The following is a 26,814-nucleotide window of genomic DNA, read 5'->3' on the forward strand; positions in this document are numbered from 1 at the left end:
GGGGCGCGGGCGGAGAGCCCGGGGGGCTCCGGGCCGCCCGTGGATGAGCACCATGCGGCTGCTGCTGCTCGCCCTGCTCTTCTCGTCCTCCTTCGCGCGGGCCGGCTGCGACCCCAAGATCGTCAACATCGGCGCGGTGCTGAGCACCAAGAAGCACGAGCAAATCTTCCGCGAGGCGGTGAACCAGGCCAACAAGCGGCACGGCACCTGGAAGCTCCAGCTCAACGCCACCTCGGTCACGCACAAGCCCAACGCCATCCAGATGGCTCTCTCTGTCTGCGAGGACCTCATCTCCAGCCAGGTACCCCCGGGCCAGCACCCCCCGCCGCCGCCGGACCCCTCCGGCCGCCACCTCGCCGCCCCCCGCCCCGAGGCCCCGCCGCGGCCGGGAGGGCGCCGAGCCGCGACCCCCGCGGGCACAGCGCCCCCGTCCCGACGCGGCCCCGCGACAGCCCCCGGCCACCCCCGCGGGGACTCGGAGTGGGGCAGAGCCGTGGGCAAGCGGGCTCCTGCCCCGCTGCCCCGGGGTGCCGCCGGCCTGCTGCCTGCATTGCAGCCTTTATGTAAGAGCAGCGGGGCTGCATGCACTGCCACACCAGCGCACACACACGCCGGGTGCACACAGAGGCTTGCGCACACATATAGCACAGAGAGGCACAGGCCATGACATGCCTACACACACTGTGTGCACACACGGACACACACACAGTACCGTGGGTGCATATGTATTGTGCACAGACACACATCACCAGGGCATGCACCAGCACACACAGCACTATGTGATATGCACACACATGGGCATGGAGGGCAGCATGGATGTACACACATCAGGTGCACACTCACATCACTGTGGGCATACACATGGGCATGTGCTGCTGCATGCGCACGCATCGTATGCACACACATCACTGTGCAAACATGGGTATGCAGGCACACCACTGCCTGTGTACACCCATACCACTGTGTGAACACACTGCCACACACACATGCCACATGCATGCACACACCTATGTGTACACACAAGCATGCACTGCACCATGCATACACACATGCACATTTTGCCACATATACCTACACCACTGCTTGCACTAGAAACACACGAAGAATGCTGCATGTACACACACAGCATTATGCACACACCTTCAGATGCATACATTTGAACGACTGTGCACCAGAGCTGCACACACACCCATCACACCAGGTACACACACAGCACCATTGCCCCCCCAACCAACATCATACACTGCACAGGGCAGACATGCAAGCACACACACTACCGCACACATGCACATGAAAGAGGTAGACACATGCCTACACAGATTGCAGTACACACTTAGACACTGCATGCACTCACATACACACAGTGTGCAGGCACATCACAGAGAGGTGCATACACACCGATGCACACAGGCGTGGGTAACAGAGCACACTGTGCATGCATGCACACACACATGCACACACACACATGCACACACGCACACACTCCCCCAGCTGGGCACCTCCTGTCCTCATGTGTCAGTCTCAGCAATTTGCCGAGCCCACCACAGTACATGCCCCCCACCCCGAGCACAGCAGGCACAGAAGAGACCAGCCAGAATCCACCTTCCCCCAGGCAACAGGTGCAGCCCAGGTCCCCAGGGTGCTGCATGCCTCTGCCCTGGGCAGCTTGATGCCTGGCCGCTGCCATTTCCCCTGTGTGTGCTCTGGGTGCTGACCTCAGCTAACCAGCACTGTTCCCCCAGCTCTGGGCTGGCTGGTGGGCAGATAGGCACATACAAACCCACACCTCAAACACAGACTTGTGCTTATGTACAGACACACACATATATGTGCACAAAGTGTGTGAAAACATGCACCACACAGACTCATGCTCACCAACTTGCGCACAGAAATTCATGTATGGCACACACAAAGGCAGCAAGGGGAAGGGAGCTGAGGGGCAGGAGGTGCAAAGCACAGCAAAGCTGACACATTCACAGATCAGCTTCCTAATGTCGAGATGAAGGATGGTTGGGGAGATCCCCAGGGATGCTGGCAGAGCCAGGCAGGAAGCACAAAGCAACCTGTAAAAGATATTTGGTGCCTGGCTGGGAACAGAGAGAAGGTTCAGTTGGGTCAGGAGGTGCATGGCTGCATGTACACACACAGCATTATGCACACACCTGGGCTGGGATGAGGCTTCATTTAAGCAACTCAGCTAATCAATATCTATGCTTCCATGCCACCTCTAAGGCCTTGCCCCAATGACAAACCTTGCAAAGCCCTAGGCTGGTGCTGATCTTGGCTTGGGCAGGGTAGCTGCCCCCATGGGCCACCAGGTGGGCAGTGGGGCATGTGGGCTTGTGCAGAGAGGCTGCAGTCCCACTCTGGGGGGCACAGGGGCAGCTGTCTCTGTTAAGTCCCAAGGCGACAGCCCAGCAGTGTGGAGGGGGCTGCAGGTCCCACTTTCTGGGTGTCAGGGCACTGTGGGGTGGCTATGCCTTCCCGGTGGGCAGGGAGTCTCCTGGCTCTGCTGCCCTTGCATGGGGAGGACACAGTCATGCTCTGTCCTTGCTTGCTGGCRCTAAGCCCGAGCAGGGGGGCAGTGAGGTAGAGGAAAGCCTGGAAGCCCGCGCATGCAAAATGGCTCCTCTGTCAGCTGGTGTGCTGCACAGTGTAGCTCTTGCCCCCGCACAATCTCCAGCCTCTCCCTCCTGTGTCCAGATCCCTGCCCAAACCTAGCTCCCCAAGGTCCTGGTGCGTAGCCACACTCTGCCCTCCTCCTCCTGGCTCTGGTTGCCCCAGCCCTGCCAAGCGCTCCCTTCTCCTCTCCCTCTGCCAGCCTACTTCCCCATCCCCCCACGTCAGGCATGAGTGCTGCACTGGGGACTCCTCCTCCTGCCCCCCCATACCCGTTAGGTGCTCTCCCCCAACCCCTTTCTGGGTAATTCCTCCCTTCACTGATAGTAAGGTCTCCAACCCCTGCCACCAGCCCTCTCTGCATCCTCTGCTTTCTCCCCCCAATGCCAGGCAGTATCACCAGCCTTCCCACCCAGTTCTCAAGTCCCCCTTCTTCAGGTGCTTTTCATCGTCCTCTCCTGTCCTAGCAAGTTGTCCTCCAGCCTCGGTGCAGAGCATGTCCTGGGGCTTGGGCAGATCTTTGGAGGAGGGAAGAAATGTTATTTCCTCTTTGATATCAAATTCCTTGCACTGATTTACCCCAGCTAGAGCTCTGACCTGGTGGCTGTCACCAACGGGGGTCATTCCCTGTGCTGTGAAAGTGCATTATTGTAACAAAGGATCCCCCAGGGATTACCTGGTTTCTTCCCCTTCAGTTTAAAAACAAAACAGGATCCTGCTGGAGATCAAACTCCCAGCCCTTTAATAACAGCAGGATCTTGCTGAGATCCTCTTCCTCTGTTTTGGTATAACCCAGATCCCTAAGCAGGATGGACCACCATGAACTTGTCCCATATTGCCCAGGTGTTCTGAGGGCAGATTCCAGCTCTCCTTGCCTGAGAGCTGATGATCCTCCCTCTGCCCCCCTCTGCCTCCCTGGCTTTCTGATTTCTGTGCATGTTCAGGGCCAGATGGCTGATTTGCTCTGTGGCTCTGCACTCTTTCTCCTGCTCAGAGTCCCAGCTGACCACTTTATTTGTAATAGTCCTCAGAGGAGAATTACAACTGAGTATTAAATGTGTGGTTAAAGAAATCGCATTACACAGTGTGACTGTAAGGGAGATGTTTCCCTTTAATCTGTAATCCATGAAAGTTATTAGTTTAGCAATCCGAGCAGCTAGGCGCAGCTTTTCCATTAAGATGCAACCCTGAACAGACCCATTGCCTCTGAGCGGGCTGCAGTCTGAGGCAGTCACAGGCTTGCAAACAGCCCTCTCCACACCATCGCTGGGACATGCTTGCCAGTGCAGTTGTTGCTATGCTGTTTCCGATATTCGAATGATCTTATCATGTTAACATGGGGCTGTTTAACATTGCGGAAAAGAAAAGGAAAATCACACTTGATGGCCAATGTGCTCCTGTGAAATAATGTTTGTGTCATGTATCCTGTCCTACAGGTCTATGCAATATTAGTTAGTCACCCTCCTGCTCCAAATGATCACCTAACACCAACACCCGTATCATACACAGCTGGCTTCTACAGGATCCCTGTCATTGGTCTGACAACACGCATGTCTATATATTCTGATAAGGTAACTGATGCATGTTTCTAGTATAGTACCTCATACATGTGGTGTAAATCAAGAGTGCCCATCAGGAGGATTAATGATATCTGCAATAGCCTGCCTATTTATATGTCTGTATGCCTATCCATCCATCCATCCACCCTCTCCAGTTAAATCTGCAGCTCCCTCTCTTTCTCTTGCATTCCCTTGTACATTATTTTTTCACAGCTGTCAGTGTTGACCTACATAGTGCTGGATGATTTCTGCAGCGTTTCTCTCTCAGGCTGCTGGACTCATAGCTCTTTAGCCAAACCAAATGCATGAACTAGCTCCTGCCCTGCTCACTAGTGATAGCTGGAGCATCCTGGATGCTCCTCAGATGGGGAGAACTTGTTAAGGTGCAGGAGGATCCTAGTGATGCCTGTACATTGGGCAGGAGCTCTCTGGGGTTTGAAGTTGTTTGGTTCCTTTTACTTTCTGGGCTTATATGATATTGGTAGGAGAGACAACAGAATTGACTAATAAGTTATCCTAAGGCTTTAAATGACATTCAGTTGGGTCAGCACTCAAGAAAGAGGTTCAAATTCCAGGTGCCCAAACCAGTGTCTGTCTCTATGGAAACCCAGGGGGGTCAGTCTGGATGAGATCCTGCTGTATGCAGAGGGCTGGTTCCTGCCAGGTTGGTGGGCAATGCTCTGGCCTGTGTGTTAAGATGCTGCCGTGGCTGGCTCTTCCCCTGGATGCTCTCAGCTAACAGCTGATCTTGCAAAGACTCTTCTTGGTTAACAAAGGCAAAGGGAGCAGCTTAGCAGGACCAGGCCATTCACATGCCATTACAGCCCTGCTGTTAAGGCAGCCTTTGTGGAGAATTTTGTTCAGGTACATAAGCTTAGTGATTGAGATCAGGCCTGTTTCAAAGAACAAATACATCTTTGGAAAATGTGAATATTCACAAATGCAAATGTTCAGTGCAAAAATAGTCACTCTGCCCACATACTAAATGAAGCCAAATTTCAGGAGGTGAGGAGCAGCAGGCTCCCAGAGACCCAGGCAGCAGGACTTCTCTGCTGGAGCAGTGGCAGGTCATGGTATCTCCCAGCAGGTAAAACTGTGGGAGAACGACCAGCAAGCAGTGGCCATGGCAGTGACAGAAGTGGTGGCTAGCRTAGGCTGGGAGCTCTGGCATTCCCTGTCAGGGTTCTGTCAGGCACTGTTAGAAGGAAAAGGGATGATAGCAGAGCTGGCAAACCAAGGGGGAGGTGCAGCAGAAGGCAGGAAATACTCAGGGGGGATTTGGTTTGTGCTGCCTTGTGGAAGGGATAGATCTGATCAGCAATGTCACCGAGGGGGACTCTGTCACACTGCACATGATGCCAGGGAGAAGGATATCCACGTCCACACAGTTATCAGTCCAGTTTCTTCTCAGCTGAGCTGTGCTCACTGAAGCAGATTAGCTGCCATTTCCACAGTAAGAGCTTGTGCTGAATTTGCCATGTTCACCCTGAGGGGGTGGGGAGTTTTCCATTCAGTGTCCACTTCAGCTGTTTTTTTCCCATTTAAAATATGTTTTCAGCAAAAGTGACTCTAAAAAAACAACTGTCTTTCAGATCTGGAGGAGCAACCCACTGTGGCGGCAGGGAGAATATTTGCCTCCCACTGAATATTTGCCTCCCACTGAATATTTGTGGGTGTTCAGCAGGTACAGGACTGCTGGGTGCACTCACCAAGCAGGGACTTAGCAAGCAGGCCATCTGCTTGCACCAAGCATGTCTCACTCCTCTGAGCATCCCTGCCACGCAGGTCTCATGTGCAGCCTCCATCACTCCAAGACAGCCGGGGGCTTGAGGGCTTTGAGCTCCCTACAGAGAGGGAAATTGCAGGCAGATGCTGGTGCAAAAGCAAGGACTGAGTGGGGAGAGGAGCAGGGTGCAAGGATGTTGAATAGTGGACCAGCAGGAGCTGGGAGGCACAGCAAAGGTGGAAGCGGAGTGGGGCACAGAGTGGACCTGCCCCCTACCCACAGGCAGGTCCAAGCAGAAGACAACAGTCTGCTGCTCTGCTGCCAGTTCCCTTTCATTAGCTCAAGGGCAAAGGACTAGTGTGGCTCTGGTAATGCAGGTGTGGACGGGACGGTGTAAGGATCCTGTGCAGGACAGGACGGCCCTGCTGGTGCAATACTGAGAGATTCATCTGAATCCCTTTTTAGTTTTCAGTGATCAGTTTATTTATTTATTTTTTATTTTTTTAATTCAGGAAATTATATCTTTCATCTTAGTTTCTATGGAAACAAGCTTGTAAGATCACTTTGTGTGTATGCCCCTGATTGTTTTTGAAGGCACCAGCCAATTTTAGCTAAATTTCTCAGAGGGTTGAAGTCTCAAAGTTAATTATGGTACTCCTAAGTCCAGGCTGACAGGGGGAGGAGAGGCATGGGCTTCAGCACAGACAGGTTTGCCCATATCTTTTGATGCTCTCAGAGCATCTCCAGTCAAGCATAGCGGTCCATGCGCTGTAGCCAGTTTTTCAATGAAGAGACCTGAGGGAAGCAAGCTTTATTACTCCCAATATTCAAAGAACTACTTGTTCTAGAAACAGTATTGCAACTGTGAAGATAAAACACTCAGGCTTGGCAGCCTTTGTTTGGCCTCCCTTTTAAATACATCTTATAAAATGATTCCCTGTTTTTTCACCAAGATCCTCACCTCATTCAGCACAGTCCTGGGATAAACCAGCCTGCACAGTGAAGGGGATCTCTGAAATCCCTTTCTCCTTTGAGTGAGTGGAAGGTGAACAGGGAACTCCAAGAACAGATACCAAGTTCTCATGGTAAAGGCAGCTGACTGGTGAACATCACTATGATATCCATCATTATGGAGAGCCCTTTGTGGAATCCATATGGGCTAAGCACTGCAAAAAATCAGACTCTGACCTTCTCATGCTGGTCCACCAGAAGGAACAAGATAGACTATTATTTTTGTGTCTCTGTTCCCATGTGGAAATTGGGATAATTTACATCTCCTTCCTTTTCCGAAGGGATCTTGTAAAAACTTACTAATATTTGAAAAAGATGAAACGACATTGAGAGTCACCTGTGTCCACTTTGAGGTCTAGATTCTGCTTCAAACAATATTTTCTTTTGCAGAAAAAGAGTTAAGTGAGGAAGCATAGGGCTGAGCACTCAAGTTTCAGCAGAAGACAGGAGAATATTGCAGAAGCTGTTCTTCAGTTCAGATTTGCATTTCTAAACTAGATTACTGTGAGTGATTTCCACACTCACATTCCAGCAGTCTCAGTGAGCAGCAGGACTACTCAGAAGAGAGCAAATGATGTGAAGCCTCCAAAAAGTCTTACAAGACAAATTGTTGATTTGCAGTTGGGAGCATTTTTACTGTGTGCCTGATCTGAAGGGAGCAGGTTATGACCCATAACAGCTCAAATTTAAAGCACTTGTAGCAGCACTTCATGGACAATGCCTGACAAGCAGTTCAGCTGAAATGAATTAACATACAGTGTTGGTTGTCTCACAGATGTTGAAGTAAAACATCAGGTGTTAAAAAAATTGTTGACAAACAACTTCATTGTGAAATTTGTTTCTCTGAACCTTGGGGTATATATAGTTACGACATTCAGGAAAGCCAGGATCAGTTTAAGCAGCATTTTGGCAACTACTGGATGCAAGCTTGTTGAGAAACTAGAAAGTAGTTTCATGCAATATTTTGAAATTTCAAAGCTGTTTTCATTTCAAAGGGAATGAAGTAAGTTCAAGTTTGATTTTCAAGTTTTCTATCCTGTAAAAACTTTCTGATATATATTTTTTTTGGGGGGGAGTATTAGCTATTCTATTCTTCTTCCCTTTCTTTTTTCTCTTCTGATTTTTCTTTACTTTCCTGCATTTCCTTAAACCAGTTAAAAATACTCAGGGATAGGGGAAACGACAACCATGGGCGTTTCTGCTGGGAATCATGGCTCATGAGTCATCTGAGCTCCCATTACAGTCAGAGGGAGAGAAGCAGGCCCTTCTCTTGTGCCGCTAGCCTGAGCTCTTTTAGATATCTACCTCAGGAGGAGTGGGGCTGGACATGGAAGTGCTTAGGTTTCTCCACTGCCTACAAAGGGAGACTGAACAACATTCAGGTGGAGACCACATTTGTTCTTCCCACTGTTCGTCCCTCTGGGCTTTTTCCTGATCCTGTAGATTAATATTGGGCTTATGGGGCAAACAGTGTTTCTCTTGCTCTTTGCATGATTGGGAATGTTTGTATCATTCATACAAAACTGCTCTTCAGTGACACTTGTTAAGTCTCTCCTGATTCGTTTCCACGTTAAATTAAGCAGCCACAGTCTTCTCAGTCCCTGTAATCTGGAAATATTTCTGCTGCTTTTGGTATTTTTGCTGCTACCTCAGAGCCTCTGTTGTTTCTGTGTTTTGGTACAAAGTGGCAGAACTGACCTGATATCCCTGGTAAGGGCAGAGTGTTAAGAGATGTGACCGTGACAGAATAAGTATTATTTTCTGTATGTTCCATAGCTTGCTTTGACCTTGTCACCATGTAGTATGTGAGGAAAAGGAGTTAGCTGATCTGCTCCTTCCTCCCATGTGGTTCCATGGCAAATGAGACACTTTTTCCCTTCTAGAGTAAATTACTGTGGCCTAATCAGGACATTTGTAACCAGTGCTGGAGCAGATCCTTGGATAGTCAGTTCTGGACTAGCCCTCTTTGGTTCAGAGGACCATCTCAGCCCATAAAAAAAAATGCTGTGTTGCTCATCTTTCTGTCCTTTCCTGTTTAGACCTCTGACTCCCTCCAGAAATTAGCTATTTTTTCAAGCAGCGTCCATGCTGAGCCTAAGCACTTTAATTTTCTAATATTTGACTCTAGGGCCTTTTGGAAAAAGCTGCATTTTTTGAAACCTTTGCGTCAGCTACAACCTTTGATTCAATTGCTCCCCAAAGAGTACTGCACTTAATTATGCTGGAATTGCTGTTGCTCAATCATCCAACCATAATGATGTCTTTAACCAAATCAGATAGGTTAGCCGGGGCATGAGTCCAGAGCTGTGTCTCTTCCTGTGTACTGCTGTGGAATAAGCTGACCTAGAAAAAGCCAAACAGCATGCTGTAAAATTGCTTTTCTGAACTTCTCTCATGACAAATGATTGGTATATACCTGTGTGTACCTGCAACTGCTCCTTATTGCTCTCTGAAGGGAATTCGTTTTCTTTTTGATGTCCACAGCACTGCATGCTCAATAACATTTTCAAATAATCAGAAGAAAAGGCTATATTTGCACTGAATGTTTCTGACTTCATTCCTGGATAAGCTTTTCTTCACCATGCATTTATTGGCTACAAAGCAAAAAATCCTCTCTCCCATGCACTGGATTAACCACAAAAAAGTAGGAAATCAGAGCAAGTATCTGCTTCTCAGTCAAAAGAAAGGAGTGTAGATACCAGAGGCCAGCTAAAGGTTTGCAACTCAGAGGACTGCCAAAAATTGCTGCTCTACTTCTTTGACCTAGTGATCCCTACCCTGTCTGTGCGAACTTGCCCATTCCTTGAGATGTACCCTGGCAGATGACCCACACTAGTCTATGTTTAGCTCTTGTTCTTCCTTGCAGAGCATCCACCTGTCCTTTTTGCGCACAGTCCCACCATACTCTCACCAGGCCAACGTCTGGTTTGAGATGATGAGAGTCTTCAACTGGAATCACGTCATTCTGATAGTCAGTGACGACCACGAAGGTCGTGCTGCACAAAAGAAGCTGGAGACCCTCTTGGAGGAGAGAGAGTCCAAGGTCAGTCCCTAAATATTGTCTTGTAACTTTGTTTAAGCAACAACAAAACTAGAAGTCTCGGGCTGTTGTATGTATGTAGATTTCTGTATGTAAAACACCTTTTCTTTCCATTGTAACATGGCTAACATGCTTAAAGCATCAACAGTGTCTGACTAGTACCTGACAGAACTTTGTACTTTATTCATTTCACTTGCTTTGCCATGGTCAAAATCTCCTACATGTAAATCGACTACAAAATGAAGGGAAGGATAACCTGGAGCTCTGCAAATACCTCGCCCAAGATTCCCACCTAAGGAGAGGACCAGTCGCTCAGCTTAGGGAAGCACCTGCCCCACTTACAGCCACCCAGGGGCCAGTCTAGACCCAGCAATGCCAAACCAACCCAGAAAAACAGCTTCTGAATTGGCTAACTGGAGCTCACCTTAGTGGTTAAGGAGGGCCAAAGGCAGCTGGCACATTGATGCACAGAGGTATAATGCACCCTCTCTATAAAGCTGTCAGCTCTGAGGTGGTAAGTCGATGCCCCAGTTCCCATCTCCATTGAAGCACATGCTAAACGCTGCTTTCCTGACGCCCCCATGCTGTTATGAGAGTGCGGTTGTGGCTCGCGAGAGCAGCTTTATCGAGGAGGTGCACTGCACCTGCATTCAGGGCCACTCAGGGGAAGGGGGAGGGAGACAGAAGAGGTCTCTGAACCTACTAGAAATTGAGCAGGATAACCTTAGACCTGCTACYGTTGAGTATAGGACTGAGCAAGCGTTCAAGCAAAGCAGGGAAGGACAAGACAGGGAGCCATTTGGCTGCAAAGGTTCAAAGACAAGCACCTAACTGGAAAGCAAGGAACCACCTCCTGTCCTATGGGGTGAAAGGAATGTCCCAGCACACCTCTTGTCCACACTGGGTCCTGGGTCAGCGCTAGGTGCCCTTCAGGTGGGTAGTGTCTGAACCCATCTCCCAGTTCTCCAGCAGCCTCAGGTCAGGACACTCATTCCTGGCTGCTACCTCCTGGGTCATGGGCAGGGACCACAGTCTGTTCTTGTCCAACCCCACCAGTAGACATTTGCTAGGTCAGCTGCTGAGGAGATGTGACTGTAGACTCTTCTTGTGCTTCAAGCTAGGCATCTGAGCTGAGAGACCAGCCTGTCACTGCTCTTCATCACCTCTTGTCAAGCCACTGAAGAAACCATTGGCACAGGAGTGCAGGCTGGTACAAACACTGACCAACAGGCTTTTAATTTTTGGCACTGGACTCTGAGAAGTTTCACCCTTGCTGCAGCCTAGGCCGTCATGAGACACTGGTGTGCAGTCCAACATTGTGGGATCCTCCTGCCTCCAATGGCAGCTTCTTGCTGAGCCACTGCAGCCTGATATTTCTCTCCACAGCCTCTTCCCAGCACACTGTTCCCTCCTCTCTGCCCTTACTCAGGGAGAGCTGTGGAAGGGTGGCTCCTGCTATCAGTCCTTCCTCCATCTTCTTGTATCTTTTGATTTTCACCTTCTGTTTGTCTTGCCGCCTCCATACACCCCCTTTTACTGCTCCCTCTCCATGCTTGCACTCACTGCAATGCCTGCTCCCAGGCGCAGGGTGTATTTCTTCTTCAGCTACAAGAAAACCATTGAGATCTGGGGCCTGAAAAAAGGGAAGAGAGGATCTGTCCTCAGACCTTCCCTGCATTCACACTGAATCTATGACATGTCTTGGTGTATCCTGGCAGCCACTTGGCCACTTCAGATGCCCTGACTGTCCTCTAGATTAGGGCCTGTGCTCCCTGATGGTAGGTCACTTTGTTTTCCCTCTGGGGTCTGCCATACTGTCTTGCTTCTCTTTCCTTTGAGTTTGTTCTGGCCAAACTGGCTGGCCTGGCTGATCTGGAAAGTGGACTCCATCAGGACTTTCTCCCTCTTTCTCAGTCCCCTCTGCTCTTCTAATCATTGGTGTGCTGACTCCCCTTCATGCCCTGAAGCTGCACCCTGGTCCCCTCCCCAGCCTCTTCAAAAACAGCCTGGGCCCTGGCAAGGGAGCAGGCTGAAGAGCTGCTCTTGCCCTCTTCAAGGCTTGGATCACTGCCCCTCAGGACCTGGGGTCTCTGCTGTGTGTCAGAAGCTCACCTGCCCACTTAAGCTCTTGGACCCTACCATGGCTTGTGTTCTAGCTGCCTCCTAGAGTCTGTGCAGGCTCTGGGTGATCCTCAGACATCACTGTATGGATTCATACTTTAAGCATGTGCTCAGAGCCCAGCACTCAGGCCAGGATGGTCTGTCCTGTCACATCCCACATGCTAGCTGTGTTTTAAGCCTCTCTGCAGTAACTATCAGCTTGGGGTTGCTGCTTCATCCCTGGTTGAGTGGTACAGCTCTGTAAACTTATGCTGGGCAGGTCCATGATTGCACAACACTCCTTAGGTTCATTAGGAAGTGTTGTGAAAAAAGGAGTTTGTTGGAAGTCAGAGGTGACAGGTCCCTGGCTTGTAGGTTCCCTTCCTTTGGGATAGTGGTGTTTGTGCAAGCTATAATTTTTAAGTGAATGCTAGAGAATATTGTGGAAAGTGAAGTTTGAATCTGTTGGTCCCTGTGTCAAACATGAGCTGAGTAGCACTAGCCCAGCAAGTAGCAGGAAAGTGCTGTGGGACCCGATGTTCCCTGCCCAGTGGAAAGAGAGGAAGCATTACTGGTTTAGTTCTGTCAATAGGGATGGGAACAGAGAAAGGCAGAGAGGTCTGATCAGGTCCCACCCGGGTCCAGCTGTGTTGGACCCAAAACACCCAATCTGCTTCACTTTGCTGACCAGCTTGATTTGAGGTGCCAGCACATACAGGGCATGTGAAGTCATTTGTGGCTGCAGGTTGCAAGGTGGATGACAGTTTCCTGCTAAATTGCTGGTACCTGAGGAAGAATGGCCAATATCTCTTCATTAGAGGAGAATATTCATACTCTCCTGCTGCCGTGACACTGCTCTCCTCTGTTGTGGTGTTATTCCATATCTCACTGTGATCTGAGGAGACTCTGAGAAGCAGCCATAGAAATTCCCACCATGGACGTCATCTGAAGTGAAGGCAGACCTGGGTTTGCAGTAAATTTTGCCTCCTCAGATTCTTTTCCTTGTAAGGATCCAACTTTTTAGAGCAATAAAAAGGCTGCCAGACTGTGTACGAGGAGCGAAGGGTAAAGAGGGAAGAGGAAGGATCATGTGACTGCACTGAGCCCTTCGAACAATACACAGGCATGAGCTCTGGCAAAGTGTCCTGCTGAAGAGTGGCCTGAGTGCTCAGGAGGAGGCGAGCTATTTAGTTTGGAGACCAAGATGCAGAGATAAAACCCAGCTGCCTAAGGAACAACCTGGGAAAAGTGGAACCCTTATGTGCTGGGGATGCAAAGCCTCAGGTTCCTGGCGGGGACAGTTGCCATTATTTTAAGATGCTGCAAAATGGGGATTGAAATAGAACCATGTCCCATCCCCCTACACACAATTCAGGGACATCCAGCTGGGGTGGTAAGGGAGCTAGAGGAAGAGGTCGAACTATGTCCCACTAAAGATTGCCAGAAGTCCATTTTGATCCTCCATGCACTATTGGGGTGATGTTACTGGCATGACCACACTGGCTGCTCCCAGAAAGATCCACTGTGCTCTGTGTATGCTACTGCAGGGTCAAGGTTTCTGAAAGCAGAGGCCGTCAGCTCTCAGCATGCTGCCTGGTGGAGAGAAAACCTCCAGAAGCATGTTTCATGACTCCGGCTCCTTTGGGACTGAACACTAAGGCTGAGCAGCAGAAGCAGCTCGGGGAAGAGAGAGGGGGAGAAGGCATCTCTCTGCTCTGGTCCGTTATCTGTAGGATCAGTCCATGCTGTGCCACCTGTCCATAGTCTGGGTATGATGCTCCAGCTGGCAGCATGGAGACTGCTGAGCAGTGAATCCCACTAATGATGTGTAGGGTCAGGGCGTGGGCACTGTGGTCTCCAAAAACTGCACCTCCCAAGGCTACCTGTGTGCTGCAGAGCCTTGAAGTGCTCTGTAACCTGCCCTCCAGCCCTCCCCAAGCACCAAGTAAAAGCTGTCACCACATGATCACCATTGCTTCATATTGCCAAGATTTGAGGCAACACAGGACGTAGTGAGCTTTTTCTTTCTCTTTTGGATGGCAACAGAAGTCCAAAATGCTGCTCCCTCCTTGAGAGAGGTGAGAAGTTCAGCTGAGACACTTCACTTGCTGTGAACTCCCTTAGGGTGTACAGGACTGTAATGATAAGAGTAATGATAGTAATGCTAATACTCATAATTGTAACAGTTTGCATTTATCCAGCACTTGCTGTACACAACATTTTGTCCTTTACTTCCACAGTAATTCCATGGAATACCTACCATTTAGGCCCTTAGAGATGTGTAGATTGTTTCTGACTTTAAGATATAAATTTCTTGCTGAAGAATTCCCCAGTCCCACAAGGGAAATACAACTGCATCGCAACAGCTGTGACACTCAGGCTTGCTCTAACCGATACGGCTTTGCACTGTGACGCTCCCGTGAGAGCTGAGGCACTCTCTCCTGATAGTGGTTTTTGCGAGCTCCAGCGTTATAGAGACCCTTTAGCAAACAGTGGAGGAGGAGGTGGATGTTGGATTGCTTTACTACACGTCATTTTCAACTGTTTATAATATTCTTCTGTGTCTACATATTTTCTCTGTGCACATTATTCATCAGAGTAAAAAAAGGAACTATGAAAACCTCGACCAACTTTCCTATGACAACAAGCGAGGACCCAAGGTATATATGCATGGAAATGCACGCCGCCCACCAACCTAACTAGCAAATGAAAAATAGCCACAGCCACCAGAAAAATAAAAAAGAAAAAAAGAGAAAGAGAAAAAAAGAAAAGAAAAGAAAGAAAAAAAAAGATCCATGACTATGTTTCTTGGTAGCACGTTTTTATGTTGAGATAGTTTGGTTTGGACTTGAGAATGGAAACCTAGCCAGCTGACCCCGGAAGGATTTCTTTTTGAAACATGCATGTGAACCAGTAATTAACTTGCAAGTTTTTTTTTTTTTTTTGAAAAGTTGAACCAACCCCCTTTCCTCCCCAAAGGAAATGGTTCCTTGGTGTAAGTTGCTCACTTTTACTCCCAAAGGTTAACCCTGTGCAATATGTTTTTTTCATTTCCCATGTTTTTGAAAAACAACACTCGTTTGAGTTTTCAATTGCATTTCAAAGCCTTTTTCTCTTTCCTGTACAATGCACGCCTCTTTTTGGGTCTTGATTGACTTCAGTTTGCATGCACAGTGCAAAAAAACAAAAAGCCAAAACCTTAAAAGAGAAAGGAAGGAAGGAAAGAAAGAAAAGAAAGAAAAGAAAAGAAAAAAAAGAAAAAAACTAGCTATAACCAACCTTATTTATCAGACTTGTGCAGTTTAATGAATTTTCTTGACCCTTTTCTAGATAGCATGGCTCTCACAAGCAGTCCTTAGACTACTGCACTAACCAGCTTTGCTCACACTAATCACAGGCTGAGAAAGTTCTTCAGTTTGACCCTGGAACCAAAAATGTGACATCCCTGCTGCTTGAAGCTAAGGAGCTGGAGGCTCGGGTCATCATCCTTTCTGCCAGGTAAGGCCTAGGGGAGCCATTCCTTCCCCTCCTTGGTCTGATTTCCTCATTTTCCCCTTTGCAATGCTGCCCAGCACTGGAGCCAGTGCAGATTTGGGACATGCCTTCCCTTCAAGGAACATGGGAGAAAATCCACATAAAGCCCTGTGTCCCAAGCAGGTAGTAGGTATTGTGCTGTGAGTGCTGCTGGTTAAGGAACTTGAAACTGTGGGCATGGCAGAGGTGGTCAACTATCCTGCAAAGTTCTACTGCTTGTGATTGCAGCACGTACTAATGACATACTCTGAGGCCCTGTGAAGGAGGGCGGTCTTGCCCCTGTGCCTGTAGATGGTGAGTCATAAGGAATGGGCCAGAGCTGCTGATGCTCAGCAGTGTTGGGTGTGGTGGGATGAGACAAAGCTGAGAGAAAGTTTCGATTGCATCAAAGAATGAGCTGTTGTCCAGGAGAACCAGCTATCAGAGTGGGTCCAAGGACAGTTGCCTGGCCAGGTCAGCCCTGGGGATGTGGTGTCCATGGTCCTGATGCCCCCTGGGGTCTCAGTCAGAGGGGAAGAGGCCAGCTGGCACTTGGAGCCACATTGCCGTTCCCTTCTTCTCGTTGCAGTGAGGATGATGCGGCCACGGTGTACAGATCAGCAGCCATGCTCAATATGACGGGCTCCGGCTACGTATGGCTGGTGGGGGAGCGGGAGATATCAGGCAATGCACTGCGTTACGCCCCTGACGGTAGGCACCCGCAGGAGGCACCAGCCCTGCTGTCGGCTGGGCTAGGAGGGCACCCCGCTCGGAGCTTGGACTGACCGATGCCTGTGGCACAACTGGCTGTCATTTGCTCCTTGCAGTAAAGCTTGATTTCCATGCTGGCAGGGCAGGCAGGTCCCTGCATGTGGCTGGGGAGAAGGCCCAGATGTGGCCCCATCTTCTGGGGTGCCTTTAGCCCTCTCTGGACGCAAGGGTGGCTGAGAGAGGCTGGGAGCTGAGTTCCCCCACCTGTGCCACCTGCCCTCCTGGGGATCACTTGGGCTGGGAGAACACAATGCTGTGGTGGACCTGAGCAAGTGGAGGGACCCACACAAACAGCAGCCTTTGCTCTCTGCTCCCATGGGGTGGCAGGAGCAGTCTGGCAGCCTTTGACATGCTGCCATGCCTCAACTCAAGTTTGCCAGGGCTTTGCAGGCTGTCCGCCACCTGGGGGAACTGCTAGGGTGCTGGGATGGGGCTACATCTCTAGGTGTCAATGGTCTGTGTTGCAGTCCCCAGTCCCCCTCCACCTCTGACAGGCAGGATGGTGTCAGCCCCGCATCTGCTGCAGCTGCTTGCCCTGCCTGCTCCTGCCTGAGTCCCAGGCAACTCCCCAGCTGTGCCTGTGTGGGAGTCCTAAGGTCCATAATCACACTTTTGCCTGCCCCTGAGCCCTGCCAGGCCCTGGCCCCGTGGGAATAACTCCAGAGCAGCCGGTGTGCCCAGCGAGGCTGACCTCTCTCTTCCCCTCTGCTTGCGGCAGGCGTGATCGGTTTGCAGCTCATCAACGGGAAGAACGAGTCAGCCCACATCAGTGATGCTGTTGCTGTGGTGGCCCAGGCCGTGCATGACTTGTTTGAGAAGGAGAATATCACAGACCCACCACGTGGTTGTGTGGGCAACACCAACATCTGGAAGACGGGCCCTCTTTTCAAGAGGTATTTGGGAAAGGGTGGGCTCCGCATTCACATGGGAAGGGTCCTGGTTGGGCAGAGGGAGCAGAGAAGCTGTTTAGGGCAAGCCAGAAAAGATGAGAGCATCTGGAAAAAGTGCAGTAGACCAGCACAATAGCTTTGTCAGGGAAATCTGTCAGTAAAGTTTTGGCACAAATGGCACAAGACTGCTAGCAATACAGATGTCATGGTTATATCTCTCCTGGAAAACTAACCAGGACATGGGCTCAGGCACTGGCCTGCAGCTGTCCACACTATTTAAGCATCATCTTGCTGCCTGGCACCAATTCTGTCCATGCCAACCCATGCTATGCCAGGCAATGCCTGGGGGACAGGGAGCACTGTGACTCCCAGGGAAGGGATCTTGGTGCCGTGGAGGGATGCTCTCCTCAGATCTGGATCTTAATTCTCTGAGCAGGAGAGGGGAATCAGGGTGTTGAGAAGATTTCTGTCAAATCAGATCTCAGTGCTGCTGAAATGTTTCCTGCTAGATGTTTTAAGGCATTGGTTTGTAGGCTGTGGCTTCGGTTCTGAATGCATGGGTCAATGTGCTGCAAGAAGGGCTTGGGGGATGAGGTTTCCATGCCTGGGGCAGGTTGCTCTCTGTTGTGACAAATCTTGGTGCCACAGAGGGTTTTTTCAGGTTTTGGGGTCTCGGTGGATTAGGATGTGCATGATGTAGGATCAGAGCACGTGTGTGTTGGATTTCTCTGTCACAGGCAGTGTGTTCAGCAGATGCTCAGTGCTACATGCCTTCCCTGAGCACGTGTGTGTTGGATTTCTCTGTCACAGGCAGTGTGTTCAGCAGATGCTCAGTGCTACATGCCTTCCCTAGAACCAGACCTCTGTACTGTGGGGAGTAACCTCCTGTGTCATTGCAGATGCTGGACCTACAGCGGCCTTTTCTGCCAGATGGGTCTTGGTAAAGTGACAATGCCCTCTGTAGCATAGCTCCTAGTGCTGAAGGGCTCTTCTCTGCAGGATGCAACCAGCACCAGGGTGCTGATCTCAGCAGTAAGATCCTGTGCTGGGGGTTGCTCTCTGCAGACATGATCATGGTGTTGTTCAGGATTCTCTTTCTGTAGATTCAGGTCCTGTTGAAGAAGGGACCTGCAGAGCCTGGGGTTTTTATTTTAGGAAGATTTCCTGTGCTCCTCTCTAGTGACACAATATCTTTGACATGAGCTATTCAATGTTATTCTCTGCTGAGCAGTGCAAGTGGCTTGTGCAATTATTCTGTATGTTTACTGTCTTCTTTCTAGGGTGTGGGGAGCTTGTTTTCCCTTTGATAATGTAAGTACATGCCCAGGGGCATTACCTAGGCTGCAATGGGCTGGCGCTAAGCAGAGATAGAAGGAGCTGCTGCATGAACACAGCCACCAAGAGACCCCCCCTCAAAGGAAGGTCTCCCTGGATGCTGTGGCCTAGATATATAGCCCAAATCATTCCTTAGGGGAATGGGACTGACCTGGTAGAAAACAGGGCACAGTGACAACAGATATGGTAGTGCAAGGTCTGGAAAACACAAGTCTCCAGGCCTGATCTCATCCACCAGGAGCAGGTGACCAATGGACTATGAACAGGTTATAGGTAGTCTTGGCTGGACTTTTACAGGGTTGTGGGCATATGAGACAGGCTAGGCCACCGAGAGAAAGCATTTGCCTTTCTTGCCCCTTCTTAGATCTCCAACGGCCACAGCAGGTTTTCTAGGTTGACCCTACTGTGTTTCTCTCTGTAGGGTGTTGATGTCCTCCAAGTATTCGGAGGGTGTCACCGGACGGGTGGAATTCAATGAAGATGGGGACAGGAAGTTTGCCAACTACAGCATCATGAACCTGCAGAACCGGAAACTGGTCCAAGTTGGGATTTACAATGGCAGCCATGTATGTACAGGTCTGGACTGGGTGGGTAGGAGGGATGCCTATACAGGAATATGTATCTGTGGCCTGATGTCTCTCTCCTTCCTCTGGAAACATTCATAGGTCTTGACCAATGACCGGAAGATCATCTGGCCTGGGGGGGAAACTGAGAAACCTCAAGGCTATCAGATGTCAACCAAATTGAAGGTAATGGCAAATGGCAGCAGGAGGTGGCAGTAATTCTCAGCTTTCTGCATGCAGGGCTGTTACTTCATCTGCCTTCCACTTCTGCTGGTGCCTCTGCACCTACCAGCAGTGTGTGCAACCCAGGGCACATGCCATCTCAGAGGGGGTATAGCAGAACAACTTTAAAAAAGGTACTGGAGAGCGTTCAAAGGTAGGGAACAGCTTCCATCCGGAGGCAGATTAGGGTGTCTCTAATTTGTTCCCAAATTAAGGACAAAAATAGGGTGTCATCCTTTGGTTTGGAAAAAGAGATAAAGGGGAATGGAAAGGGTATATGAGATAGGAGAACAGAGAAGGGATGGAGAGTGAAGGAGTTCACTATTTCACATGACTTGGGAGCCAGAGGGGATCTGGCACATGTTTACAGCGAATACAAGGATGGGCTCCTTCGGCCAACCCATAGTTCAAGTTTGGAGCTTGTGGCTGCTGGCAATGCAGACACCAGAAGGAAACAGGATTAAACAGACCAGTGGAGGGTAGGTGGGCTGGTGGCTGCAGTGTTGGGCTCAGGAAGTCACTGAACAGCTGATGACCAGAAGCTGGAGATTACACTGGGAGAAAGTCCCTCCACTCTTACACTGTTTCTCATGCCCTTCTCCTAAGGGTTCATCAGCAGCCACTTTAAAGACTGGATACTGGGACTGCTAGTCTTACCAGTATGATGGCTCGTATGTCTTTCTGTCCAGTTGAGGTGAATCACATGTTCCTGCTGGCTGTGAGCCCTTGTTCCTGCAGAGGTGGTGCAGAGTCACTGGGATGCTGCTTTGCTGATAGGGGCCAGGGCATGACTGAAAGATCTGCATTTGCTTGGAGTAGTGTGACGTAGTGGCTAGAGCACAGGCCAAGGTTGTAATTCTTGCTTTGCTGTCACTCTTTGGCCTGCCTGTAAGGGAAAGGGCTGTGAAAGGCTTTGAGGCCAGAGGTAGAAGTGTCACATGAGGAAAGATGCAAGTATGGCTGTTTGTCTTGAGTGCAGAGCAAGCAAATGTCTTCCTGTGCCAGAGCCAGGGCCTGCTGCCGGGCTGAGCAAACTCACAAGCTGAGATGGCAGCTGACGAGGGCTATGCTTGCGTGGACAGAGCTCCTGGAGAGTTTTCTTTGGTTCACTGAGACCAACCACATGCCCCATCCTAGCTCCCCAGGGAGGAGATAGCTCTGGAGGGAGATGGGGACAAGTGGATGTTTATGCTTCCCCCACAGATCGTGACAATCCACCAAGAGCCCTTTGTGTACGTGAAGCCCACGCAAGCAGACGGGACATGCAGGGAGGAATTCACCATCAATGGAGACCCTGTGAAGAAGGTCTTTTGTACTGGGCCCAATGAGACCATCCCAGGTAACTGGATCTGACTAGATCGAGTGATGAGGGCAGCAGCTCCACCAGTGTGCCCGGTTGGCGAAGAGTCCCATCCTGGGAAGGGGTCCCTGGGGGATTCTCAGCTGCATGGGAGCCTGTCAGGCTCAGTGGTGAGCAGCAGGAAGGGTGACAGCATGTTCAGTCCCTAATGCCAACTGTCAGCTCAGCCCTGTAGTGATGCTGTGCAGCAACTGGGCAGGGGGATTCAGGTGTGCCGGGGTTTTTCCTCCTGTTTCTTCCTTGGGGGCTCCAGGGCTGTTTTAGGGGATTGCACATCATGTTCCCACATCTTGACACACTCTGATTCCTTTTGCCCTGTTCTCAGATGCACTAAACAAGAACCTGAAGGCACGTTAACACTAGCAGTACCCTGTTTCAAATCATTTTATTATGCAAAGAGTGTTTCAGGCTTCGGAGTGAGCACTTAGTGGGGTGTGTGAGTTGCTTAGCAATGCCAGCCTTGCCCAAATCCACTTAAAGTGGATCCTCTTGGCCTGTCATGCTTTCCTGTGCATGAATCCCTGCGGTCCGAGTCGTGTTCTGGGCTGTGTTTCGCCACACATGTCCATTTTAGCATTCCTCCAGCCCAGCCCTGCATGCACCAAGCTCCCTCCATCCTCCCTATGGTGGGCAGGTGGCATGAGCTGTCAGTCCACCTCATTGTGTCATGCCAGACGAATGAATCCCCCTTTGCCTCTAGTTTGCCTTTCTCCCACAACGGTTCTTTCCCTGCACACTTGGGTGATGGAGGCAATAGGACAGGGTGATGAAGGCAGATGACACTGTCTGAATAATATGATTACATCTCCTTTGAAACCAGAACCAGGCAGGCAGCTGCTTTCAGTGGGGACAGCTCTGTAGCCTGCAGTCCCTAGCAAAGAGCTGTCTCCACTTGATGTGCTGCTTTCTCCCACCTGCAGGCCGCCCCACTGTGGCACTGTGCTGCTACGGCTTCTGCATCGACCTACTCATCCGGCTGGCAGGGGTGATGAATTTCACCTATGAGGTTCACCTGGTGGCTGATGGTAAATTTGGTACCCAAGAGCGGGTGAGTTTGGGCAGCCTGGAATATCTCTTTGCCTGTATCATGTGTTGAAACATCCTTGGGCTGTTCTCCGGAGCGGCAGGGGGAGTCTGGGAGTGTGGGGCAGAGGGTGAGCTTCGGCCTCTGTCCCTACATACACCACGTGCATGAGGGGTCCTGGCTGGCAAGGGGATGGGTGTCAGGGAGGCAGGCTCATCCTGTGCTGGCTTTCTGGCAGGTTAACAACAGCAATAAGAAGGAATGGAACGGGATGATGGGGGAGCTACTGAGCGGCCAGGCAGATATGATTGTGGCTCCTCTCACCATCAACAACGAGCGGGCACAGTACATTGAATTCTCCAAGCCCTTCAAGTACCAGGGCCTCACTATCCTTGTGAAGAAGGTATGGACTGGGCCAGGGTGTTCAGTAGGACCAGGGAGACCTTGCTTGCTCCCCGGCTCCCAGTCACTTGTCCTGTGTTTGCCCTCCTGTGGCAGTGCCTGCACCTTGCCCAGATCCCTTGTCCACTGCTCCCTGCCTGCTCCAGCATTGTAGCAAAACCCAGCTTTTGATGCAGGATGTCAGCCTTCAGGTTACTTTCTCTTCTATGATGCTCTTCCCTAGCGGTGATACGAGCAGAGAGCAACAAGCTTGGTAGCTTTGTGCAAGCACTATCTCCTCCTCATCCTCAATGGGAGGCAGACCAAAGCTGCAGAGTGGGGAAGGGCTGCCATCTCCAGGTACCCACAAGGCTCCTCTCTACTTTTCATGTTGTACCACAGTGTACATCTCCCCCTCCGTGGTGGGGAGGCAAATCCTATGCAAACATGCTCTTAGGATGCTTCCCAAAAGGGACATTGCTCAGGTCTCCAACTCCTCCTTGCTCAGAAAAGCAAGAGGTTTTTCTGTCCCACTCCTATCTTCCCACTGTCCATTCTGGGCATGAGGAGGATGGGCTCTATATGGCCCCCCCCCACAGAGTGTATGTATGGGTGGGGCCACATATATGACCTCTTACCCCAGACTTTATGGTGAGGCAGTGTAGGTGTGTGTCTGCTGCCTGTACAGTCCCTCAGAGGTCATGTCCTCTTTGCAGCTGTGTTTGCCAGTCTGGTTTTAATGCTGGTGTGTGAGCTTGAAGGGTGCCAGCACTGTTTGCTTCTCTCTTGTGTGCTAGGAAATCCCCCGCAGCACCCTGGACTCATTCATGCAGCCGTTCCAGAGCACCCTTTGGCTGCTGGTGGGGCTGTCTGTGCATGTGGTGGCAGTGATGTTATACCTCTTGGATCGCTTCAGGTGAGTGTGCTTTGGGTCAGCGAAGGACTGAAGGGGACAGGGAGGTTCTCCCTCCCCTGGGAGCAGTCCCCTGCAGTGTCCTGCTCAGGCACAGCCCTGCAGCCCTTTGGGGGCTCTCATGAGAGCTAGACCTTGCTTTMTCCACATTGTCAGCTCTGTGCAGCCATGCTGAAGTTCTGGGCCTCTCTGGGTGCTGCTAAGCTGAGAGATCAGACAACATTTGGCACTTGGATATGGGGGAGCGTGTCTGTCAGACCAGATGCCACGCTGATGGCCTAACCACTCTCACAAGAGCTCCAGGGGGCCCTGGGCTCTGAGATTAGTCCCCTTATTTGGCTCCAAGGTGGCTCTTCCAAGGGGCAGGGAGCCTGTATCCCCTCACCAGCCCTGTGTTCAGGGGCTCTCATAGATAATTTGCAGTGAGCCTCTCATGTTTCAGTGGGAGAGGTTTGAGCTGGCCTGGATGAGATGCTATTTGTGGCCTGGAGACAAGCATGACAGGATTGGTACCAGCTCAAGGCAATCAGGATTGCACATCATCAGAGGGGAGATGCCTGGCAGTGGTTCATGAGGGCTGTAGAGCCAGTCCAGCAGGCAGGGAGCAAAGAGCTGTTTGGGGCACAACCACACTCTGTGGAGATGAGTGCAGTGGGGCTGCTTCAGGATGCTTAAGGCAGAGGGGAGAGTCCTGAGGACCGGGATAAGAGATGTCAGAACTCTGGGTCATGTTTCCTAGCCCATTTGGTCGGTTCAAAGTGAACAGCGAGGAGGAGGAGGAAGATGCCCTGACTCTTTCATCTGCCATGTGGTTCTCCTGGGGAGTTCTGCTGAACTCTGGGATTGGAGAAGGTAAGTTGCTGCACAGCGTGGGGCTGCTCTAGCCTGCAGCCCAGGACCCAGGGCTGGGAGAGGCACTGGGCTGGGGGGGGGGAGTCTATGCCCTCCTTGAGCAGGTCATCTTTGTGGCAGGGCTAATGCTACTGCAGCGGGACACAGGGCAAAAAGGGAACGAGCCAGAGATGGCCAAGTCAGCCTTGCAAGGGGAGCCTAGAGGTGTAAATACTCACTCCAGATTGCCCAAAGGGCTCACAGCAGCCCTGAAAGGTCTCTCTGGCCCTGGTTCCCCAGCCTAGTTCTCAGCTGCTTGCTGGGCCAAACCTCAGGTTCAGGTCTCTCTCAGGGTAGGGTGAGCTCTGTCATTGTGTCAGAGTACCAAGGGGCCCTGGGAGGACCATTCAGTGAATTGGTAAAAGCCTTTCCTCCCTGGATTGGGCTGGCAGGGATTCAGTGATGGTGGGAGGCAGCACACTTGAGGCCATTCCACTACTCTTTGCCATCAGGGATGGGAAGCAGGTTCTTCTTGGGCTGCTTCTCTTGCCTGTGGGTTACACATCTGCATCTGGTGAGATGGGCGCCTGCACAGCTGGTGAGAGGCATCGAGTCCTGGAAGGAGCTGGGTTTTTCTTGGCTGACTGCAAAAGGAGTTGGGTGATGTTGGCCTCTGCACACGGCCTGGGCACAGCACAGAAGTTGGGACATATAGGGCAGAGTCATGCTCCRGCTGCTGGGTTTGGGCAATGCAGGAGTTCCTCGCACGGAGGACAGCAGAGCAGAGGGGGGCATGTCTGCAGCCACTATCAGACTTGGATGGGGTGGATGTGGCTTTGGTGAACAAGTCAAAGTCCTTGTCATGCTGGTCTGAGCTATCCTCTTTCCCTTCTAGGTGCTCCCCGGAGTTTCTCTGCCCGTATTCTTGGCATGGTGTGGGCTGGCTTTGCTATGATCATTGTGGCTTCATACACTGCCAACCTGGCTGCCTTCCTGGTGTTAGACCGGCCTGAGGAGAGAATTACGGGCATTAATGACCCCAGGGTAATGACCACATGCTCCCTCTCCCCTTCCCTGTTTGTCACTGGGCAGAGATGTGGGAGATGCATCCAGTGGGCATCTCCTGGTTCCTGTAGTATCCAGACCCCTGCTTTAAATGGGCTAGCCCCAGTAATCCCAAAGCAACCCTGATGTTTTCTCTTGGATTTCCTCTCCAGAGGCATCACAAACAGTCCTGATCCCACCCCACATGTCTTCCAAGTGCCCACAGGGCTCCAGGGCAAAGCTCCCAGCCCTGGCCCATTTCTGCAGAACTGGGGGCTCCCATCCCATGTGCAGCCACCGCTTCTACCTCAAGGAAGGAGCAGGAGCAGGAGCCATGACTGAGGAGGGGAGTCAGGCTATGGGAGGCATGTGGTTGGTGGAGCGGCAAAGCCCAGGCAGCACCATGGGACCACAGAGAGGCAGAGGGGTGTGGGGGACCACTGAAGCTGTGTGCCTGTGCCGGGGATCAAGCCCTGAGTGGTTGTGCCTGCGTCTGTTGCTGGCTGGTCTGAATGCCTGTGCTGAGTGAAAACAGACAGACAGACAGAGGGAGAGAGGAATCAACAGAGAAAAACCTTGTCCAGAAATAGCACATATCCAGCCAAGCTTCCTGCCAGTTCCTGGAGAGCCCACAATAACCAACGAGGAAACGATTCATTATAAATGAGTTATAACTAATGAAATGGTCCCTGTGGTGTAGTCAATACTCTCAGCAGATGCCAGCATGCCTCAGGCCCATTTCCCGTTCTTGCAAGGACACAGATACAGCCTAGCAACCCAGACCTGCAGGAGACCATCCCACAGCGTTGCCAGCCCCATAGTATCCAGCACCCTACTGCATACTCTGCCCACTGTATTGTCATCCCCATGGTATCCACTGCCCTCCTGCATCCTCAGCCCCATGGCAGCACTGTCCCATGGCACCCCCTGCCTCACAATATCCACAAACCCAGAGCATCCTTTGTCCCACAATGTCCTCAGGCCCATGGCATCCACTGCCCCACAGCAACTTCAGCTCCACTGAGGAGATCAAGACCTTCTCTGAGAAACAGGTCCCTGAAGGGATGGATGGTTAGGAAATGTAGCTTTGGGGTGAGTCAGTTTGGTTGATGGAGAACAGAAGAAATGGCAGCTTAGCTGCCCCCCAGCTGCTCCCTGAGCCAGCCCGCAGCCACAGTTGGGGTCTGCCTGGCTGCTCTGCCATGTTTCCACACAATGAGGTACCACAGCTGATGGCAGGCCCTGCCCTTACCTTTCAGCTGCGCAACCCCTCCGATAAGTTCATCTATGCCACGGTGAAGCAGAGCTCGGTGGACATCTACTTCCGACGGCAGGTGGAGCTGAGCACCATGTATCGACACATGGAGAAGCACAACTACGAGAGTGCTGCTGAAGCCATCCAGGCCGTGAGGGACAAGTGAGTGGGACCAACACCTTGTCTGGCCCTGCAGGCGTGGGACCAGGGGGAGCTCTGGGGGTCTCCAGTCCGGGGGAACAAGCAGGACTGATGCCAGCTAGGGGAGGCTGCAGCTGAAGCATGGTTGGATGGGGTCTGCCCACCCCTTGCTGGAAGAGATATGTCCACTTGGTTCGGGAGGAACAGGGGTATGGGTGTTTGTGTCTGTGGGTGGGCTGTGCAGGTGCCAGTACTGGGCTGGGACATGGAAGGAGCATCTGATCTCAGGGCCACAGCAAAAGTTGAGGAAAGAGATATTGGGGCCAGCTGGGTTTCCAGGCATGGCACTGAAGGAGGATTTGAGGCAGCCTTGACAGTGTCACAGGAGCTGGAGCTAGTGTGTGCCGGATCTCTGGATAGAGAGTACAACGGCTGCAAAGCAAAAGGCATGCTCAGAGCCCCGGCCCTGGCAATGACCTCCACTTCTGGCCTCTGCAATTGCCTCTGTGTGGGAAG

The 26,814-nt window shown here is 51.1% G+C and overlaps 1 protein-coding gene across 6 annotated transcripts in view; it reads left to right on the forward strand.

Annotated features, from left to right (window-relative positions):
* Window positions 1-40: 40 nt before the first annotated feature.
* The window catches only part of GRIN1 (glutamate ionotropic receptor NMDA type subunit 1), a 40,320-nt gene continuing 13,546 nt past the window's right edge, over window positions 41-26,814 (forward strand). For 3 of the 6 annotated variants that reach the window (XM_026059682.1, XM_026059684.1, XM_026059680.1), the window contains exons 1-16: window positions 44-301; window positions 4,056-4,190; window positions 9,782-9,958; window positions 14,653-14,715; window positions 15,453-15,553; window positions 16,158-16,279; window positions 17,058-17,232; window positions 18,986-19,130; window positions 19,230-19,313; window positions 20,553-20,688; window positions 21,630-21,757; window positions 21,972-22,136; window positions 22,912-23,030; window positions 23,767-23,879; window positions 24,754-24,902; window positions 26,162-26,319. In XM_026059682.1, the coding sequence (XP_025915467.1) occupies window positions 44-301; window positions 4,056-4,190; window positions 9,782-9,958; window positions 14,653-14,715; window positions 15,453-15,553; window positions 16,158-16,279; window positions 17,058-17,232; window positions 18,986-19,130; window positions 19,230-19,313; window positions 20,553-20,688; window positions 21,630-21,757; window positions 21,972-22,136; window positions 22,912-23,030; window positions 23,767-23,879; window positions 24,754-24,902; window positions 26,162-26,319 (2,228 nt within the window). Of the gene's footprint in view, window positions 302-4,055; window positions 4,191-9,781; window positions 9,959-14,652; window positions 14,716-15,452; window positions 15,554-16,157; window positions 16,280-17,057; window positions 17,233-18,985; window positions 19,131-19,229; window positions 19,314-20,552; window positions 20,689-21,629; window positions 21,758-21,971; window positions 22,137-22,911; window positions 23,031-23,766; window positions 23,880-24,753; window positions 24,903-26,161; window positions 26,320-26,814 lie in introns of all 6 variants that reach the window. The other 3 variants (XM_026059683.1, XM_026059686.1, XM_026059681.1) reach the window with 2 other exon arrangements.

Source organism: Apteryx rowi, unplaced genomic scaffold (assembly GCF_003343035.1).
Source record: "Apteryx rowi isolate R43461 unplaced genomic scaffold, aptRow1 scaffold_16, whole genome shotgun sequence".
Classification (NCBI taxonomy): domain Eukaryota; kingdom Metazoa; phylum Chordata; class Aves; order Apterygiformes; family Apterygidae; genus Apteryx; species Apteryx rowi.